Here is a 22,280-nt window from a genome sequence, read left to right as displayed (position 1 = left end):
TGTCTAGAAATGAGAGTTTACCTGCCATCCCCTGTATATAGTTACAGAGTTGTTCTGCTCTGTAGACTCAGCTACCCAGTCTTCCCTCTGAACCTGAGACACAGACTGTTCACTTACAGAATCAGCATGGAGACATTCCTCTCTCAACAACCTTGCCTCCCCAACAAGCTGGCCAAACACAGCCACTTGGTTATAGGACTGTTCAACTTTCTTAACAGCTTTCACTCCATCTGAGACCTTCTCAAAGCCATAACCTTGACTTAGACACCTTATTTGACCCCATTTATGCAAGATTTGGTGCCACTACAGGACCTTGGGTGCAACAATGTTCTGCACGGTCCCAGTTCAAGTCAATAACATCACAAGAGGGCAAAAGAGTTAAATTAGAAAACAAGTCAGGGAAAGCTTTAGCAAGGTTGTACAGTATCTCCCAACTAAAAGTATTTAAAGAGCCTCCAAAATTACATGAGGAAGATATCTCACAGAGAAATACAGAAAAGGAAACTACTCTGGATGACAATGTGAAAACCTTAGAGATGGGAGGAAATGTATCTTACAACAGCCACATGGATGTCACACACATGAAAGAGGAGGCATGTGTAGTGTCAGGAGTGTCAAGCAGTCATCCAGGTGGTTTTGATGACATGGTTATGGAGGATGATGAAGCGCCTGGACATAAAATCAGCTGTTCTTAATGGGGGTAGGAGGCAGCAATCATTAAATTAAAAAATCTTTAGGGAAGTAGCTGCAAGTGGTCACCAAAAGTTTCTTTGTGTTCACATCTGTACAGAAATGAGGCATAAAGCAGAAATGGGGGGAGAGGCTCTGAATTAAAATCAGGTTTAGAGAGAAATACGTTCAAACACAGTGAGACTCGATGTGTGGAAGAAATAAAATGTGATCCCCAGCTTCTTCCCCCAAGCCTTAGGCGGGGATTAGCTGCCAACAGCTGCAGCTGCTGCTCTGAGGGGAGCAGTATAAGCTGCCTACCTGTGGATGCAGCCCACCAGCTGGTTCACCTGGGGCAGAAGGTGACCGGCTGGGGTCTGGAATATGAACAGAGGTCTAAGGAACTGGCCTCCAGTGGAGGTTGAGGATGCTGAGGCAGTGGAGTCTCAGCATCACAGTCATCAAGAGTCAAAGCTGCTTGGTGGTGAGCAAGGGGGGCAATGGCCCTAGTGGATTTTTTGTGCATCCCTTTCACTACATGCCCACAACAACCTGGCAACCCCCAGCTTTCTGCACTACGGTTGTGTGACCTGTGGGAAGGGGTCTCTAGGAATTGGTATTTCCAGCTACATTAGAGTAATAAAGGAGAAGGAAAATTTCATGCCTTTGAAAAGTGTTTGGGGGGGGCTGGATAGGAGGGTGTCTAGAAATCACTCTGCTTGAGTCTCTTTTCTCTAAAAGAAAAGGAGGACTTGTGGCACCTTAGAGACTAACAAATTTATTTGAGCATAAGCTTTCGTGAGCTAAAGCTTATGCTCAAATAAATTTGTTAGTCTATAAGGTGCCACAAGTACTCCTTTTCTTTTTGCGAATACAGACTAACACGGCTGCTACTCTGAAACCTCTCTTTTCTCTGATTTCCTTTAGAACATCTGAAGCAGGGGAGCAAAAACATTTGCTCTGTCTGAGGCTTGAACTCAGGACCGTCAGATGATGAGACTGACGCGCTGCCAACTGCACTAAGAAGGCTTGGAAAGGCTTTAGGCTCACTGCATACAGGACCCTCCTGCAGCAGTGACTGGGGCAGGGAGGCAGCCTGGCATGTGCTGGAAGAATTGGGGAGATCTGGTCCCAGAGACCTGTCCTGGCAGCTTCCTCAGTAGCAAATGAATCAATCCTTCCTGCCAGTGAACAATGCACCCGGAGCTAATGGTGGCACGGGGGGGCGGGGGGGAGTCCCAAGCTATGCACCAACCTTCACATTTTAGAACTTACTCTCATTACTCCGGTATGGCACTTTCCATGTGAATAAGGCAAAGCAAGTTGGGGAAAGGTACATGGATAACAGAAACCAGTGCTCCAGCTAAGGCCTGAACTCCTAACCCCAGCAATATTCCCCTTTGCACTAACCAGTTTGCACCCTGCAGGTGCATCTTAGACAATGTTGGGAAGCAGGCAGTTATCAGGCTCTGTGGTTCTCACCTTTGCCAGGTAATTGAAAGGCTGCTGGTTCAAACCTAACTCAAGATGTGGCTTTTCAGTGATGAGACTCCAGTACCTTTTAACTGGAAGAAAATATCCTCTAGTGTGATCATCCCGGGCCGCACCTGCTGCCCCTGCGCACCACCCCCAGAGTGTCCCCCCAGTCCCGCCTCCACCCCTGGGCAATTTAAAAGAACGAGGGGATCCCTGCCGCCACCACCAGCAGCACAACAGGGCTATGGTGGCTTCCTGCCCACCCTCACTCCGCATGGCGTGCTGCTCCCGGAGGTGGCTGTCATGTCCCTGTGGGCCTTGGGGCCAGGGGGGGTCTCCAAGAGCTGCCCCCACCCCGAGTGCCAACTCTGCCAACTGCGGCAATGGAAGCTGTGGGGCTGGTGTCTGTGAGTAGAGGTGCACAAAGATTCCCTCAGTTCTTCCACCTAGAAGCTGCTGCCAGAGGGGATGCAGGTCGCTTTTGGGAGATGCCTGAGGTAAGCACTGCACCCCTCACCCCCTCCCACACCCCAACCCCCTGCCCCATCCCAGAGCCCGCACAAATTTCCTTCCAGAGACTGTGCCCCACACCCCCTCCCACACCCCAAACCCCTGCCCCAGCCCAAAACCCACACCCCGCACCCAACTCCCTCCCTGAGCCCACCCCTGCACTCCCTCCTGCATCCCAATCTCCTGCCCCGGCAGAGCCCACATTCAAACTCCCTCCCAGAGCCTGATCCCTCTCCCTCTCACACCCAAACTCCCTCCCAGAGCCTGTGGGGGGGTATGTGTGTGTGTGTTTGCAGGACTTGGTCCCATTGTGGGCACCACCAAAAATTATACAAACCTGACACCCCTGTTCAGCCCAACCTCAGCCCCCACCCATGCAGGGTTTGATGCTTTCATTACTTAAATTCCAGGATGTTTTGGCATTTTAGCTCCCCTTTGTCGAGACGGAAACTTCACCCCACTCCCAACCAGATTCTTGTCCCTGGGATCATTGTAGGGAGGCTGGGTCCCTTGTTGTCTTTTCTCTCTCTAGGACAGGCCAGGGTGCCTATAACTGGGGCATCTGAGATCCTAGGACCTTCTGTGGAGCTGCCATTTCCCTTCCCCTTCTATGGTCTCCTCTGTCATTGATTCCAGCCTTTTTTCTATCCATCGTCAGCACCATCCCAAGCCAGCTGCACTCACCTCAAAAAGACAGTGTCCCCTGGTGGGTGTAAATCACTGACCTCTCTCCACTCTGAGCACTGACTGCCCCTCAGTTTCCTTGCCTCTCAGTCTGTGCAGATGGGACCCTTCCCTCCAGCGTGGGAGGATTCTCCCTTCTCATCTAGGAGGGAGGGATAGCTCAGTGGTTTCAGCATTGGCCTGCTAAACCCAGGGTTATGAGTTCAATCCTTGAGGGGACCATTTAGGGATCTGGGGCAAAAATTGGGGATTGGTCCTGCTTTGAGCAGGGGGTTGAAGTAGATTACTTCCTGAGGTCCCTTCCAGCCCTGAGATTCTATGATCTACCATTGTCCCAAGCAGCACCGCAGGTGGGAATCTTAAAAGTACCAAGGTGATTTAGGAGCAGAAACCCCCACAGACCTTCCATGCAATTGGCACTTGCCCCTCACTGAACAAAACTGAAACTCATGCAGGGAGACTACTGGGCCTTTTGTATTTGTGTGAACAAAGGAGCAGGCTCTCCTGTTTCCAAAGCATCCAGTGGCCTAAGAGCAGCATGGGGGACACATTCCCAGCTTTGAGGGCCATTCCTGCTGTCCTGGAGGTCGCTGGTTCATAGGGGTCACTTTGCAGCAGGGCCAGATTCTGTGTGTGTGGGAGAATGTGTGCACTGGACTCAGAGTGCAGAGAGACAATCAGCCCTCTCCCCTTCACTGAGTGGGTGGTTCTGCCACCCCCTGCTGGAAGGTAATGGTGGTGGAGGGTGCTGTGAGTAGCTCAACACCTCACAGAAGTGGTGTGGGGAGCTCCAGATGTTTTTAGGATCTGCTATGAAAAGCAGGACCTGCCTGAAAAGTCCAGCTTTCCCCAGCATATTTCACTGCGGGGCAATTGGGTTACTGTTTCTTTGGCTGAACAGCAAAGAATCGCTCCCGGTTTCCCTTCTATCTGCAGTATGATTAGCCTCTGTCGGAGGTTAATGAGGTGGATCTAGTTGTAGATTGTTATTCATTCCCCACCTTGACAATTCACACAGTCACTTTCCCATGCACATCTCCAACATCACAGTTTTCCAGTAGCAGGGGTTGGGTTTTCCCCTGAGGCCCTGAGATTTTCAGGGTCCTTTTTTGCCTCCACCTGGAGTGAACTCAGCTTTTTCCCCATCCCAGACATTCCATGAAATAACAAGAGCAGTACTAAGGAAAAGGGGAGGGAACATCTCACTGCCAGGGCTGGATGTGACCAGGGCCCCCTGTTTGTCCATTGTTTCTATTGCACAAGAGAAAGGTTCCGTGGAATTTGACACCCTTCTTTGTACAAGGGACAGAGAAAGATCTTGCTGTTCCTGTGTCTGTGCAAGAAAATTGTGCTTCTGTATGAAAGAGAAGTGGTAAATGGCTGTAATGCTGCACGTCAGTTCATGAGGGGAAAGGTGAGAAAAGCGACCTTTAAACTAAAGGACTAGGGTTAACATTTTAACTCTGTCTCTTACTGTAACACTATTTAATACTGCTCCATCCTGTGTTGGTGACAGTTCAATTTCTAGATATTAGTACATTTCAGTTACTGTTAAAATTAAAGTTTCTATATGCTTAAAGGAAAAGATTTTTTTTATTTGCTTATATATGGCATGAATAAATACAGATTGTAGCATGCAAATTTATTGTCTTATGACACAGAAAATCATGCATCCAAATTGTGCATTGAAATCATGAAATGAGCTACAAATGCAATAAAAAATAAGGTATTCAAAGGTTTAACATGGGGGGGCACCAAAGATGCTTCTTGGCTGGGATGCCATTTGGTCTAGAGGAAGCCACAACAGGGAGAGCATGAGTTAGTTTCAATTGCCTATTTTCAGGCTGTAGTCTGTGGGCACCCTGCTTTGTGGGAGGGACCCTGGTAGCTCAGACTCAGGGCTGGAACAGGCCACTGATTTAGGTGGTTTATAGCTGCATGGTTTATAGCACTCAGATGTCTCAGACAATCTCTCTCTCCCAAAGCCTCAGATCTGTGTCCCCAGAAGGCACCTGCACTGCCTCCGCTCCTTTCACATTCTGTAGAAAGGAGCAGCATCAAGGGTTAGGGGTGATCCATAGGGACTACGTGGGTAGCAGATGCTTCAGGAGTAAACCCAGCAACCAAAGCAGAGGGAGAATTTAGGGCTTTTTCTCTTTACTTAGCCACGTGCTATAGCTCAGAGTACTCCTTTAAATGTCTCCCCTTCCACAACTTGGGAAAGGGGAAGGATTCTCATGTTCTGGCCTGATTTGATTGAGGACCACAGAACCCTAGAACCATTCACTGCCCTTTCCTAGAGAAACCTGTGATACACAGAACGGGGCTGAGATCAATGCTTACTGGAGTCAAGAATTGCTCCCCTGGAATATCAGTAGTAATGGGCAGCTGCTAATCTCACAGAAGGAGCTGAAGCACTGGTGGTTCAGCAATCAAAGTCCTAGATAATGCACGGGAGGTTTAGGTTTGTTTCTGGACAATAGCAGTGTTTTATTGCCTCACAACTTCAGTAGAAAAATTCAGACCCAAACTGTGTGTGATGGGGAGATTGATAGCAGTTTCTCTGGTTTTGAGTTAGTTTGTTCTCTTACTCTCATTTTAAAAGCCCTGGATCATTTTGATGGGAAAAATGTTTGTACAAAGCTGTTCCAGGAGCTGGACAAGTTATTCCCCTAGGTCCCTATGCAGGGGCAGTTGTCAGTTCTGACCTCATGAATATAGTGGTGACTATCCTGACCTGTCACGTGGGGGACTAGGGCTTGATTTTCTGATGAGAAAACTGGGATTTTGACACCAAGTATATGTCTACAGTACAATTAAAAATCCATAACTGGCCCAGGCCAGCTGACTCAGGCTTGCCAGGCTCTGGCTTCAGGAGCTTGCTTAGGCTGAAGCCCAACCAAAGGGATCCTCCCCGCCTCGCTAGGTTCAATGGCCTGTACCCTGAAGATGAGTTCGTAAATGGGGAGTGTGCACGGGGTGCTGCCACTGGACAGACACTTCCTAGGGGAAGACCTACCCAGTTAATGTGATATACTCCAAAAATATTTGATGAAAGAAAGGCATCCTGGGGCTCAGTGACTCCAGATTCAACTTGTTCAGGTTAGAAAGACAGATTTTTTTATTTTTATTTTTTTTTTTTGGTAATTGTGAGCCTGGAAATAGCCTCCTGTGTGAAAGTCAGAGCTGGACTATTTCGAGCTCATGCACCCTTGTTACTAATGAAGGAGTAAAGGAATGAACAAACCGATGAAGCCTTAACATATCATATGCATCCTCAACCCTTGTCCCTGTGGCAGGATCTCAAGGATAGACAGAAATGTTACTCAGGGTCAGGAGAAGAGAGGAAAGCGCTTTCCCTCATGTATTTCCCCAGTCTAGTGGGCAAGGCAGCAGAGGGGCTTTAGGGCATTTTCTGTCACTGATTTTTTTCATGGTGGTGTCGGAGGAAAGACTTAGACCTGCCAGCTCTGGGAACCTGTAAATGTGAAGTGACCAAATGATGAGTTAACAATGATGTTGTTGCAGAGGATTTGATTGGAACTAGAAAACAAAAAGGCCTTAAAGTTGAACTCTTGGGTGAACAGGATGACTGAACTGATATTCAACCTTAGAAGGCAATAGATTGTTACATCACTCAGAACAGCCTGGCTCGGTTGGTTGGTTTTCCCTGATAAATTGCAGAGGGCTCAGAGAAGAGCCACAGGAATGATTAAAGGCTTGAGCAGGGAGAGAAGTTTAAAAACAAACCCAAACTTTCCTGCTCCTGCCGGCTATGACTGCTGAGGACATTTTCCTTCTCTGCTCGAGGGTCTCTCTTCTGCCAGATTCTCAGCAAGTCAGGCCACCCTGCAGACTATGGCAGAGCAGTTTAGTAATAGGCTGCAGGATTCACCATGTAAAAGTGCAGCTGTTGTAGCACCTTGGTTGATCATGGACCAAATCCTGCAGCCCTGGCAGCCTAGGATATCCTCCCACTGATGGCAATGGGAATTTAGCCTTTGTAATTAGCTGCTGGTACCTGAGGTCTCAGCTATGAAATAAACTGGTAGCAGACACAGCTTCATTCAAATAAGTGAAGGATGTAAGTCAAAGAGCAAAGCTGGCCATCTGGAGAGGTGCTTCAGTCTCATAACCTCAGCTGGAAGGGAGAAGAGGAAAAACTCCCTAAAGTGCTGGGAGCAGCACCAAGAAAGTTTTTCAGTGAGAGCAGTAGCAATACACATGAAATGGAGTGCTTTATCCTCTGCGATAACATGTTTGAATTGTGTTACTTTACTATGAGATAAAGCTTTAAAATATCCTGCTCTAATTTCAGGATGGGTCTGTAACCATAATTGGTCTCTGTGGGAAGTGGGACTTTCAAAATTCCCAAGGAATTTAAGGGGTGGCATTTCCTGTTAATCACCTGAGGGCAGGGCGGTAGAGTTCAAACCAAGGACGAGAGAGATGAGAACAGAGATTGTGGGACACCTACCCGAGGCCAGTTGCAGAGCTGTAATGAAACAGGATGTCTACACTGGCACCGCAGCATTGTAGCCCTGGCACAGAAATCTGTACGCCTCTCATGAAGGTGGGTTTTTTTACAGCGCTGCTACTGAGCAGTTTCTGTGCACTAAGTGGCTTGACAGTGTGCACACTTCAGAAGTTACACCGCAGAAATCTGGTTGACTGTGCAGACACTTGCCAGTGTAGACAAGGCTGTAGAGGGCTTATATAAGAACTCAAGACTGGTCATACTGGATCAGACCAGTGGTCCATCTAACCCCGTGTGCTGCCGGAGAGTGACCACTGCCAGAGGGAATGAACAGAACAGGCTTTTTAACTTGCAAAGTGAGGGTCTTTCACCCTGATCTTTAACTTCATTGTTGTAGATTCGTACTTATCCTATTTTACCACCCCTCCCCCAAGGTCTCTGGGAAAAATCAGGTGTGACCCACTCCCTTGATACAGATGTGTCCCAATCCAGCTGAACTGAGGCAGACTTTAGGCCAATGTCAGTTTGGAAAAGGCCCACTTAACCCAGCAGGTTTCTCAAAGTATCTGTTGCTGTGAACCACATGTTGTGTGGATGTGTGAACCCCAAAGATATCAAAGATAAAAGAAACACAAGGCCAGTTCTTAGGAGGTTTCCAGCACCAGGCCTGAGAGTTAAAGTGTTGTACTTAAAAGGAAAAGGGGCCTCAGCACCTATAAAAATAACTGGTTGCAAAAACAAAACAAAAATTAAATGAAAAAACCAAACCAAACCAAAAAAACAACCCAGAAAAGCTACATCACACATCCATCACCAGTTTAGATTTTGACATGTCCTGCCTTATGTGACATCTTTGCTTTGAAAACAAGAGACCTGGGGAACTCTGTGGCTGTTACCCTCTAACTGGGTAAAAGGTTACACGTCTTGTCTCAAGTAATTTTCCTCCTAACAGATGATTTATTTAAAAATTCATCAAAATAAATTCAATTTTAAATAGAAATGACGACAGTCTATACTGGGTCTCTATTTTCATACATGCTATTTTTCTCACATATTCCTCCACTCTAATTCCTTTGGAGTGAGGTTTTAATTTCAGGATTAGCAACAATTTCCTATACAGTAGGAGGGGACAGGGAGAGAACTGGAAGAAAAAACTTGAATTATATTGGAACACTGAAAGTTATCACAATCAGCCTGTGGCGGATCTGGCACCACAGCACCCCTTTCTGGCAGGGGTGGGATGGGGTGTCGAACCCTCACCACTCTCAAGTCTTCCATGCCCATCTCTCTGTGGGCGGCCCAATATGGCCTAATGGCCTGTTTCTGCACAATCACCCCTTTGATCGGGGTTGCGGTCCTAACGATCAGAGTCTGTATAAATCTCTTCCAACGTCAGGGGAGTGTGACTCAATGGCCAGAGTCCAGGTAACTTGCCCCAAGTTTCAGGGCAGTGTGGCGCAACGGCCAGAGTCCATATACCTTCCCCCTCGCAGGCAAGGTAGTGCAGCCCAACAGTCAGAGTCTATACAACTTCCCCCTCTCAGGCAGGGTAGTGCAGCCTAGTGGCCAGAGTCCAGGTAACTCGCCCCAAGTATCAGGGTGGTGCAGCCCAACAGCCAGAGTCTATATAACTTCCCCCTCACAGGTGGGGTGGTGCGGCCTAGAGGCCGGAGTCCATGCAGCTCACCCACACGTGTTAGGGAAGTGTGCCCCAATGGCCACCCTCCCCCTCTTAGGCAGGGTAGTACAGCCCAGTGGCCAGAGTCCATGCAGCTCGCCTCAAGTGTCAGGGCAGTGTGGGTGGGGCAGCAGGAGGACCTGGCCCCGATCTCTCCACCAGGTCCTGACCCAGGGCCCTGCTAGTGGCGGGGTTCCTCTTGGCCTTAGCTCAACGGGGATCCGCCTGCAACATGCCGAGTGTCGTTGCGGCTCTAACACACTTTGTCTTTAAAGTTCCTCTGGGTCACTCCCTACCATAAACACAGTGTACTCCACTTTGGGGGGATCCTCCAGTCTGTTCCCCTCCTGTGGCATCCTCCATCTGGGCCTCGGCTTGGCTGCCTCTGGATCCTGGAGCGTGGGCTGTCCCTCCTCAGGAGCTGGCAGCGTGCCTCCTTCCCCTCCGGCAGTCAGCCTAGACTGAGAAACTCTGCAGGCTTTTATACGTGTTCTCCAGTTGGAGCATGCCCAGCAGAGCTTCCAGGGTGCCGTGGCTTCCTCTGCTAGGAAGGAAGGGTTAACTAATTAATTAACTTCATGTTTAATTTAATTGTCGCTGGTAACAAATCATTTAAAGATTACAAAATATAAACCTATAGGGCAGTTTTCTGTTAATTCCCATTTCCACCCAGTCAGCTTTGTGTGAAGTCACATTCTACAGTTACCTAGGAGCCTTCCATTTCTGTGAGTTCATTTCTCCCTGATCTTCTCCCATAAGTGTGGGTGGAAAGGGTCTCATGCTATGTGGGAATATTGCATTATGAGAAAAAGCACCTGTGCTCTATTTTCATACTTTCTAATCTTTCAACATAGCAGCAGATGGAGAAGTGATACAAATGCATGACTTAATAGCAAAGCTACGAGACCAAATCACAGACTCTGGACTCAGCATTCATGTATCCTGCAGTCTGAACTTGGAAGCTGGTACATTTCCTCATTGGCTACCATCATTCGCCCAGCATGGAAGCGCTTCTTGTCCATCAAGTCAGCCAGATTGGGACCCATAGGCATGGAATGACTCTGAAGGAATCAGCTGTTTCTCTCTGTGCTTCATGAAACTTTGGCTCCAAATGGTAAAAGACAGTTGTTCCCAATTTAATCATGGCATCCTTTAGGACCATGATCAGTGGCACTTTAACGAGGGAGCAGTGTTCTAAAAATAGTTTACTTGGACCACAGGTCACCATAGCTTCCATCTCTAGGGTGAAAATCAACCACTCGTAACTGCAGTTTCTACCTGAATTCTTGTCAAATCTTTGACCTTACGTGGAGTAATTTTACACTTCTCTGTCATAGAATTCTTCACCAACCACACAATGTATCAGTAGTGAAAGTGAGGTATAACTCCCCCAAATATGCCCTTTTATTTCCTTAATCTGGTGGCACAAATTCAAATTAGGGACTAAATTCAGGAGTGGCTTAGAATCCTTGTAAGACACCACGTCAGTTATCTATTAAAAATAGGTATCTTTCTGCAGCTATTTCAACACAGATTTCATTTTCTACACATTTGCAGCATCTGACAGTGGTGAGCTGAACAGAAATGTCCCTTCATTTTTCCCATCCCTACCTAGATAGGGACTGCATTTCCCAAATAGTAAGCAACATGATTCCAAACGGATTAGGAAGATTTCTTCAGGAGCGATCTCCTGCAGGACCAGAGCCACAACTTCTTTGGGAGCCAAATGCATGGGTATTTTGCTTAGTTACAAGTCATTACTCTTCCCAGCCCTTTAGAAAAAATATTGACCTAACCAGTTTAACAACAGGGGGATTGGGTTGGTGATGGGAATAAGGGAATCTCTCTGATTACCCTATCTTCTTCTGTTGCTACAGAGGGTGAAATAACCTTTTTCCCTATCAGTGCCCTGTTCCTGTTCTCTGTTATAGTTCAATATATTTTAAGTGAGGAAAATGGTAGCAAAAATATCTGGTCTCCAGCATAACCTGAAGCAACATCAGAGAAACTGGAATAAAAAAAAAAATTGTTCCCAAAGGGGGAATTTGATAACTAACAATTGCTTTGAAATGGGGGGACAGTATAACTGTGATGCTCAGGGTTTGTTTAGACTAGGAAAAAAGTGATGAGTTTAGGTCAGGTCAAGGGGAAAGCTAATGCCAAGCACGGCACCTGGGCTACATCTGCACTACAACTATAATTGTCTTTTTACACCAAGGTCACTAACTTGAGCAGCCAACACCATGTACAGTCCTAGTGAATGTAAGGCCCAGGCAGTTTTTACCTCAGTGTAGCTTGTTGGGATCAAATCTCTCTCCCCTACCTCGAGCTGATGAACATTCCTGGCTGGAGGGACACACACTCCTACAACTCAAAAAGGAAAAGAGTTGATAGAAAAAAAGAGAAAAAAAATCACAGGACTGACCCCAAAGAACGGGTTGCTGCAAAAGGCAGAAGCAGGCAACTCATCTAGGGGAGCTGAGAGACCACGGTGAACATGGTGCAAATGTCGCTATGTGGGAATTGGCAATTGTGATTTAAAAAAAAAAAAAAAAAAAAAAAAAAAAAAATCTTTGGCCAGCCGGAATCAAGGCTTTTATTACAGTTCTCTCATATGTGGATTTTCTGATGTCTAATAAGGCTTGAGCTCTGATTGAAGCTTTTCCCACACTCAGAGCACATGTAGGATGTCTCTCCGCTGTGGATTCTCTGATGTTTCGTAAGGGCTGAGCTATAACTGAAGCATTCCCCACATTCAGAGCATGTGTAGGGCATCTCTCCTGTGTGGATTCTCTGATGTGAGATGAGGGCAGAGCTCCGCTTAAAACTTTTCCCACACTCAGCGCACGTGTAGGGTGTCTCTCTTATGTGGATTGTCCGATGTCTGATAAGGTGTGAGCGCTGATTGAAGCTTTTCCCACACTCAGAGCACATGTAGGGTCTCTCTCCTGTGTGGATTCTCTGATGTGTGATGAGTGCTGAACTATCCATGAAGCGTTTCCCACACTCAGAACATCCATAGGGTTTGTCACCCGTGTGACTTCTCTGATGTATTGTAAGGGCTGATCTATAACTGAAGCATTTCCCGCACTCAGGGCATGTGTAGGGTGTCCACCCAGTATGGATTTTCTGATGTCTGATAAGGTGTGAGCGCTGATTGAAGCTTTTCCCACACACAGAGCACATGTAGGGTGTCTCGCCTGTGTGGATTCTCTGATGTGAGATGAGGACTGAGTTATAACTGAATCGTTTCCCACACTCAGAACATGTGTACGGTTTTTCTCCTGTGTGGATTCTCTGATGTCTAATTAGGCTTGAGCTCCGATTGAAGCTTTTCCTGCACTCAGCACATGTGTAGGGTGTCTCTCCTGTGTGGATGCTCCTGTGTCTGTTAAGGTGTGAGCTCCGATTGAAGCTTTTCCCACACTCAGAGCATGTGTAGGGTTTCTCTCCCCTGTGGATTCTCTGATGTGTGAGAAGGTCAGAGTTCCCACTGAAGCTTTTCCCACACTCATGGCATATGTAGCAGGTCTCTTCCAAGCTGATGGTCTCACATGTAATAAGGTCTGAGTGGCTACTGAAGTTTTCCTCTGGTCTGTGCTGAATCTCACAGGCTTCTGCTTTTTCTGGGAGTGCACAACTCCCAGAAACATTCCCTTTGGATATTCCTGATAACATCCCATGTGGTTTTACTTGCTCAGCATCTTCCTGCTGGGATGTTTCCTCGTTCTCACTCACCATCCCGTCACTGATGGGAGACGGAGAGAATCCAGACATAGGTCACTCCCTGCAGCAGAGAGAGGAATGGAAAAAGGTGTTAAACCAAAATGTGTGTGGGAGAGATCAAACCTATCAGGAGCTGATTTTCCCCAAACCCTTCCCCAGGGGAGAGAGAGGAAGGTATCAGTTCTGGGCATGCATCTCACTAGAACTCTCAGGGGAAAAGAAAAGGAGTACTTGTGGCACCTTAGAGACTAACAAATTTATTTGAGCATAAACTTTTGTGAGCTACAGCTCACTTCATCGGATACATTTGGTGGAAAATACAGAGGGGAGATATTGTGTGTGTGTGTGTGTCACACACACACACACACACACACACACACACACACACACACACACACACACCATGAAATAATGGGTTTTATCATACACACTGTAAGGAGAGTGATCACTTAAGATGAGCCATCACCAGCAGCGGGGGAGGGGGGGTGGAGGAGGAGGAAAACCTTTCATGGTGACAAGCAAAGTAGGCTATTTCCGGCAGTTAACAAGAACATCTGAGGAACAGTGGGGGGTGGGGTGGGGGGGGGAGAAATAACATGGGGAAATAGTTTTACTTTGTGTAATGACTCATCCATTCCCAGTCTCTATTCAAGACTAAATTAATTGTATCCAGTTTGCAAATTAATTCCAATTCAGCAGTCTCTCGTTGGAGTCTGTTTTTGAAGCTTTTTTGTTGAAGGATAGCCACCCTCAGGTCTGTAATCGAGTGACCAGAGAGACTGAAGTGTTCTCCAACTGGTTTTTGAATGTTATAATTCTTGACATCTGATTTGTGTCCATTTATTCTTTTACGTAGAGACGGTCCAGTTTGACCAATGTACATGGCAGAGGGGCATTGCTGGCACATGATGGCATATATCACATTGGTAGATGCGCAGGTGAAGGAGCCTCTGATATTGTGGCTGATGTGATTAGGCCCTATGATGGTGTCCCCTGAATAGATATGTGGACAGAGTTGGCAACGGGCTTTGTTGCAAGGATAGGTTCCTGGGTTAGTGGTTCTGTTGTGTGGTGTGTGGTTGCTGGTGAGTATTTGCTTCAGATTGGGGGGGCTGTCTGTAAGCAAGGACTGGCCTGTCTCCCAAGATCTGTGAGAGTCATGGGTCGTTCTTCAGGATAGACTACTGAATTGGAATTAATTTGCAAACTGGATACAATTAACTTAGGCTTGAATAGGGACTGGGAATGGATGAGTCATTACACAAAGTAAAACTATTTCCCCATATTATTTCTCCCCCACACCCCACCCCCCACTGTTCCTCAGATGTTCTTGTTAACTGCCGGAAATAGCCTACCTTGCTTGTCACCATGAAAGGTTTTCCTCCTTTCCCCCCCTGCTGCTGGTGATGGCTCATCTGAAGTGATCACTCTCCTTACAGTGTGTATGATAAAACCCATTGTTTCATGTTCTCTGTGTGTGTATATAAATCTCCCCTCTGTATTTTCCACCAAATGCATCCGATGAAGTGAGCTGTAGCTCACGAAAGCTTATGCTCAAATAAATTTGTTAGTCTCTAAGGTGCCACAAGTACGCCTTTTCTTTTTGCAAATACAGACTAACACGGCTGCTACTCTGAAACCTCTCAGGGGAAAGTGAGACTGGGGAAGGACTTGCTGCCTGTCAGTCAGGATAGGTGGGAAGCCATGAATGACATCTGTCTAATGATTCCACATCTGCAGGGAACAATCCTGAACTTGGAGAGCTTACAACTTGGAGAGTCTTTGTAGGGCATCCCAAATGTTTCCTGTATTCATGGACAGTTTTTGAGATGGTTTACCCAATTCCTCACCTGTGCAGACAGCACTTTTTTTCAGAGCCACAGAGGTATAAGACCCACGGCTATTCCCCTCATTCCTGCTGCGAGATCACATCAGGTTTGGAAATTGGAAACCCTGGGAAGGCAAAGAAAACAAGGAAGCTCCATGGAATTTGTAGGATACTTGTCGCAAGGAATATTCCATGGTTTTAACCCAGCTTATTTTTAAGTAGTAACATCCCAAGGCTAGCTTCCTTGGCTCAAAGTGGTAGGAGAGTTATTATTAAAAATCATATTCATTACCTTAGTGCCTAAGAGACAACAAACCGTGGGGCCCTGTTGTGCTAGGCACAGTACAAATCCAGAATAGTAGATGGCCCATGCCCTGAAGAATTTAAAATCTAAATAGACAAGACAGACAAAGAATGGGGGATGAGGTAGAACCCACCAGCAGAGTGAACTATGTGAAGGCAGAGTGACAGATCTGATGAACACAGATGTATATCTTGAGACTATTGTATTTAATGTTATGACTAGGGCCAGTGTTTTCCGGAAATTGCTGCTATTACTGCATTTTTTCCTGAAATTACTCTTCATTTCTGGAGTCACCCTTCATATCCAGAATAGCTGAACAGAGAGTGGGTGGGGATGCAGAGTCACAAACCCCAGATTTCTGCCTGGAGACACCTGACTCCTCCCCAGGGCACAGGGCAAAGGCCGGGGGCTGGCTGCTTTTGAGACTTGCTACCAATTTCTTCCCTCCTCATACAAGTCTGGGCTCAGAAAAAACACTGGAACTTCCCCTTGGGAGGCGGGGCACTGGGACGCCAGGCACCCTCATCATGCTGCAGAGCAGACGGCACTCGCACCTACTCTTGACTATGTCAGCAACACCTCTCCCCTGATCATCTCCCCTGCAAGCAGCTGGTTTATGTCCCATCTCCCCAGCACACAGATGGCTCTAGGCTCTCAATGCCCAGTGTCTGGGCCCCAGCTCCCCCACACAGCTGGCTCCTATCCTCTCCCGCAATACACTTTCAGGCTGTAAAGGATTATATATTGCTCCTGTTTGTCAACTACTCTGTTTTCGTTGCCAGCAAACACTGGGCCTATTTATGACTGTTATCTGTATCTTTGAGCCTGCCCTTGAAAGCATGAATACTTCACAGACTATAATACTGAGATGGGCCAGATGATACCGGGGAGGGCTGAGGGATAGGTTTCCTGTGCAATCTGGTATCACTAAGGCTGGATCTCAATGCTGGTTATGCAGAACTCCATCTTTTGAAGCTTTGCCCCATACAGAAAGGAGCAGTGTCTGATTTTACCTCTTTCAGGAGACTGAAGACAGACAGACAGACAGACTTTTTGGGGAGAAACAGCTGACTGAGGGGGGGTCTTTTTGGGCTACAAACTGACATGACCTGATAACTAAGATGTAAGCTTTTAAAGAAGGTTTTAATACACTTTGGAAATGATCGGGGATTTCCAAGAGGACTGATAGTAAATATGCATTTTGATGCTTTTATTGCTTTATATCTTTTTCCCATAAGGCACACTGACACTGTCATGGATCCATAGGATCTGTGAAATACTCTGGCTTTTAAACAATCCTTGGGAGGTGCACTTTGAGTGCACTAGACCCACAATGGGTTCCACTCTTCCACAGGGATAGGCCAATGTAGCTTCAACACCTATAACTGAGCCTCTGGCTTCAACACTATTTCTACCTGTGAGCTCTGCCAACATGTCCAACTGAATGACACTCCTGTTCAGAGACTGTTCCTCATTCAATGCACAGAGCAAGTTTGTGCTATGACACTGGACAGACTTTTAAAACATAGCAGGGTTTATTAGTCAATCGAAACACAGCATTGAAAGTCTTTAGATTAGGACAGAGAAGCAAAGAAGATAATATAGTCCACACTGGCCAATGCCCTTGAGCCATGCTGCTGTAGAAAACAGTTTGGTTTTCATTCACTGTACCTGTCCATTTGTCTTCTCTCCAATAGAGCTCCCTGCATCTGCGAGCCCAGTTTTTCCCGCTCCCAAAAACATAAGTCCATAAATGCTTCACTCAGCCAAGGGAAGATCCTCCCGTGAACGGATGACAATTATTCCCTTGTCTCTGTCGGGTATTCCATTGATGTGGGTTAGTCGCAGCCAGTCCTTAATGACCCATTCATATCACCTCCTGACAGCTACGTGACAAACACCTCATGTCTCCTGCTCTTTCTAATCATAGCAATACCAATCAGAGAGGAAAACTGAGGTGCGTATTGGCATCATAGAAGCATCACCAAAATTCCCAACTCTATGATACACACAGTGCTTACAACCCTTGGAGAAAAAGCAAAGCACAGGAACTGGAGGTTAGTCCAGTGAACACAGTGTAGGAGAAGCTGCAATCCTCAAACCTGGTCAAAAAGGAGAGGCATGTGGGTCCCTACCCGTAGAGAGGGGCTGGATAGAGGCCTGATACCTGAGAGGGCATTCCTTGAGCAGACCATGGAGGCAGGTCAGAGGCTTAGCTGTCCCAGAATTATGATATCGCAAAAGCACATTGTGGGGAATTAGGAAATCTAGTGATTCAGGTATAATGGGAGGGAGAATTAAACTCCCCCAGTGAATGGAGAAGGCTGGGGAATTAAACACTGAAATTCAGGAGCAACAGCCTCTAATTCTTCCGATGAAGTGAGCTGTAGCTCACAAAAGCTTATGCTCCAATAAATTTGTTTGTCTCTAAGGTGCCACAAGTACACTTTTTTTTTTTTTTTTAAACACTGATACAGACTAACACAGCTGCTACTCTGAATCCAAAAAAGGAGAATGTAAGAAACAAGAACTGGGCCATGCAATGTCAGAAGGGACAGGCTCCAATATCCAAGGAGCCCAGAGGGAAGGCAGCTTGTGGCTGCTGCAGATGGAGAGAGCGGGGCCAAGAGTCTCTCCAAACTCTCACTCCTGTTCACCCCACCCTGATTTTATGATCTTTGTCCTAGTCTCAAGTCTTGTGTGCAATTTTATACTTGCTAGAGATAAAATGTCATTATCAGAAAATTGTTTATTAGCTTGCAATATGCATGGAGGGTCAAGGAAGTGAACATAAATAAATGGGCTATTAAGGGCAGGTCTACGCTACAGCCAGGATCCACACTCTGAGATTGATCCACTGGTGGTTAATTTAGTGGGTCTAGTTAAGACCCACCAAATCAACTGCAGATTGACTGCAGCTGGCTCTCCAGTAAACCCCTGTATTCTACCGCTAACTCTACCCCGACGCTCTCCCGTCGACCCCCCATAGTGTACATCCTGCAGTAACTCAACCTATGTTATGTCCACTCCAGCTATATTATTCATGTAGCTGGAGTTGCATAGCGTAGGTCAACTGACCGCGGTAGTGTAAACATAGCCTAAGCTTGCTACAGTTAAGGGCCTTATATTAGGTTGACACTTTGTGGGAGTGATTATGAAGTCTAGGATTTAGCTGAATAGGCCTCAGGATAAGGAGAGAATCCTAGGTGAGATATTTTGACCCCACATTTTGAAAAACTAACAAGTAATCACCAACAGGTGCATTACACCACAGGATTCTGAAAGAAGGGACGGGCTTTAGCAGTTAGGTTGCTGTGCAGTATCTCAGCAGTTGGGCCGCATTCATATATTAGAATTATTAATAAATAGTGATGTAAATCATGAGTATTAATGCTTGATGCTGAATTATGGACTTCCCAAAGGCCACATATGGGTTGGGGCAGCTATTGATATTACTGTAATCAGAGTAAAGGAGCAGATATAGTATATAGCCATCCTATTACCATAAGTGGATAAAATACCTCTCTTAGTTACTATTTTTTCATTTTGTCAGGTCACTGAGACAGCGTAAACTGAAGGAGGACCTTCCTTCTGATGGACTCCCTTGCCCCTCGATCTTTGTTTCCAGTGGTGTCTATAACTTGGAAGTATGCACAGTGCAAGACGCTCTTTACTATACTTACCTTAGTCTAATCATTATGCATATTGATCCTTGCCTATGATTCCAATTATAACTGCCTGTATTAAATTAAGTTTGTATGTTTCACCAAATTCCATCTTCTCAATTAACTTTGAGCAGCCATGTAAAAGGGCAAGTTGTACCTCAATACGTAGGTGTAAAAATTGTACAGCCTATACTACCACCCTGACATCATCAACAAAGTGCCCATTTGTGCCTGGGTAGTGGCCCTGCTGTGGGAGGGAGGAATGCAGCAAGGACTCAGGATCGGTGGATGGGGTTGCTGTGCATAGAGACGGGGAGGTTATATGGGGAGGGAGGTAATGAGTGGGAGAGGGAGGTCAAGAGTTAAAATAATAATGTTTGGGGGAAAATGTATAATGAAGTGAAAGTGAACAGAAATAAAACTGGAGTGCAGGCTGTAAAGCAAAAAGGCCTGGACAGGGATTTGGGGTTAGAGATCTGGGATCCCCCACAGCTAGATCCCCAAAACTCTCTTACCTCCCACTGATCCACCCAGCCCAACTCCTGGGTGCCTTTCCTCCACACTCCCCTCACCTTCTTCCCATTACTCTCAGCCACCACCACGTCCAGGCACCTTGGGAGCTTCCTATGTTCCCTCCTCGTCTCTCACTGCCTAATCCCTCCCTGCTCCTTCTTACCTCTAATCCGGCACACACACTCCCCATGTCCTAGCACCCCAGAATTAGCTACTCCCCGCTTCTCCTCCCCTCCCATGGCTCTGTTCTCCCTTCACCCATGGGATCCTGAATGGCAACATTATACACTCTCCTATCAAAAGCTGACCTCATCTGACTGTCACACAAGACATGCATGAGTCTTGCATGTACACCTATTTACTCAATTTAGAATTTTACAGGCAACATATTTTCCTTTTAAAATGAGGAAAAAGGCATGAAAGCTCTAGTTATTAGTGTACCCAATAATGATAAATTAAATGCAATTTTAAAATGATTGACAGCACCAAAAAGGCACATGTCCAAAAATTATTCTAGTGGGTGGGAGATAAGGCAAAGAAAGTGTGGGGGGGGAAGGGGGGAAGAGGGAGACACAGACTTGTCAAAACTTGCATGACAAATACAGGTATAAAGTTATTACTACTCAAGTTCTTTAGAGACTCCACAGCTTCTTATAACCCAGAGGACAGGACTCCTTACCCAGCCAGACCACAGTCTCGTAGTTCTCCTGCATGACATCCCTGAAGAGGGCTCTCGGAGTGGGGTCCAGCACAGCCACCTCTTCCCTGGTGAAATATACAGCCACCTCCTTGAAAGTCACTGGTACCTGAAAGAGCAAGAGTGCAACACTCAGTATCTGCTGTCCCAGTCACAACCCCACTATTCACAGAACAGCAGCACCAGGTAAATGGAAGCTTCGGGAGACAGGTGTTAACAGAGTACCACCCCCACCTTGCTTAGAGCAGCCAGGAGGCATCAGAGGGTAGAAAAAGAGAACCATCGCGTCTCCCAGCTGACAGACTAAGTCAGGGTTTTCACATTTATCACATACCTACTAGCCACAGCCTGATATAGGAGATGGGGCTGTCTCTGGACCCTGCTGGTGGCTCCCTGGTAGGAATCCCAACACTCTCCAAATAAACTATATGGAAGAAAGGGGAAGTAAATAGTAAAGAATATAAGCTAGAAGATCAGAACTGTAGAAAATTGGTAAGGGAAACTATTAGAAATCAATGATCAATCAATGAAAATAAGAAGGAAGTTTTTAAAAGGTACATAAAGTTCAAAATTAATCCTAACAATGGTAGTGGTAAATTACTAGACGGAAATGGTGGAATTATCAAAAATAATGCAGAAGAGGTAAAAGTGTTCAATAAATATTTCTCTCCTGGGTTCGGATAAAAACACATGATGTAGTCATATCATAAGATGTTGACGACAACACTCTTTCCATTCCAACAATAACTCACAAGGACATTAAACAGCAGCTATTAAAGTTAGACATGTTTAAATCAGCAGGTCCAGACAACTGGTATCCAAGAGTTTTAAAATACCTGGTGGAGGAGTGTTAAGGTAGATTATACTTAGGACTTGGAACATGGGGGAAATTCCAGAAGACTGGAATAAAGCTAATACTGTGCCAATATTTAAAAAATGTAAGAGAGATGACCCAGCTAATTAAAAGTGTGTCAGTCTGACATCGATACTGGGCAAGATAATGGAGCAGCCGATACTGGATTTCATTAATAAAGAAATAAAGGAGGGTAATATAATTAGTACCCATTAACAAAGGTTTAGAAAAAATAGATCCTATCAAACTAATCGGATATCCTTAGTGGATAAGATCAAAAGTTTGGTTGCAGCTAATAGTATTGATGCAATATACCTAGACTTCTGTAAGGCATATGACTTGGTTCAGCACAATATTTTGACTAAAAAACTAGAATGATACAAAATAAACCTGGCATACATTAAATAGATTAAAAACTGTGATTGTAAATGGGGAACCATGGTTGAGTGGATTTATTTCTGGAGGGTTCCCGCAAGGATTGGTTCTTGACCCTGTCCTATTTAACATCCTTATCAATGACCTAGAAGAGAATATAAATCCTCACTGATAAAGTTTGCAGTTGCCACAAAGACTGGGAGTGGTGGTAACTAATGAAGTGTCAGTAGATTCAGGCTCCAGCACTGGAAGTCTGGGACATTTTCCCAGCCCTGGCTGGAGTGTTATTTCCTGTTCCACAAAGAGGGCAAGTTCCATTCCCAACTCCCGTGCCTTGAAATAAGACCCTGCCTGACACTACACCCCATATTCAGCATAGTGGTACGATTATAATATGATTAGGACAGAATTATAATGCATTTTGTGCAATATGCATCATGTGTGGTGTCATTGGAAAAGTTATGATTTGCTGAATAAGATTATCCTATTTGTGTGCATGTATCAAGTTTGTATCTGAAGTTATAGATACAGACTATGTATGGAGTGGTGGATATGCTGGAGGGTAGGGATAGGATACAGAGGGACCTAGACAATTTAGTGAATTGGGCCAAAATAAACCTGATGGGGTTCAACAAGGACAAGCACAGGGTCCTGCACTTACGATGGAAGAATCCCATACACTGCTACAGACTAGGGACGGAGTAGGCAACAGGTCTGCAGAAAAGGACCCATGAGTTACAGTGGATGAACAGCTGGATAAAAGTCAGCAGTTTGCCCTTGTTGCCAAGAAGGCTAACGGCATTTTGGGCTGTATAAATAGGAGCA

General features: G+C 45.9%; 1 protein-coding gene and 1 long non-coding RNA gene across 8 annotated transcripts in view; both read right to left on the bottom strand.

Annotated features, from left to right (window-relative positions):
• Window positions 1–249: 249 nt before the first annotated feature.
• LOC122460081 lies at window positions 250–2,660 on the bottom strand. The gene is made up of 3 exons (XR_006281153.1): window positions 2,415–2,660; window positions 1,572–2,227; window positions 250–1,387 (listed from the first exon to the last, which is right to left on the bottom strand). It is a non-coding gene; the product is annotated as an uncharacterized LOC122460081 (long non-coding RNA).
• Window positions 2,661–4,912: 2,252 nt separating this feature from the next.
• Window positions 4,913–22,280, bottom strand: part of LOC119854648 (zinc finger protein 501-like) — a 31,029-nt gene continuing 13,661 nt past the window's right edge. For 2 of the 7 annotated variants that reach the window (XM_043513095.1, XM_038399470.2), the window contains 4 exons: window positions 20,562–20,651; window positions 20,210–20,336; window positions 15,071–15,173; window positions 12,055–13,281 (listed from right to left, as the gene is read on the bottom strand). In XM_043513095.1, coding sequence (XP_043369030.1) covers window positions 12,105–13,271 — 1,167 coding nt within the window. In that variant the 5' untranslated portion in view covers window positions 13,272–13,281; window positions 15,071–15,173; window positions 20,210–20,336; window positions 20,562–20,651 and the 3' untranslated portion in view covers window positions 12,055–12,104. Of the gene's footprint in view, window positions 10,039–12,054; window positions 13,282–15,070; window positions 15,174–17,023; window positions 20,337–20,561; window positions 20,652–22,280 lie in introns of those variants that run through there. The other 5 variants (XR_006280742.1, XR_006280743.1, XM_038399472.2 and 2 more) reach the window with 5 other exon arrangements.

This window comes from Dermochelys coriacea, chromosome 4 (genome assembly GCF_009764565.3).
Source record: "Dermochelys coriacea isolate rDerCor1 chromosome 4, rDerCor1.pri.v4, whole genome shotgun sequence".
In the NCBI taxonomy this organism is placed as follows: Eukaryota; Metazoa; Chordata; order Testudines; family Dermochelyidae; genus Dermochelys; species Dermochelys coriacea.
This window is presented reverse-complemented; position numbering and strand designations above follow the sequence as displayed.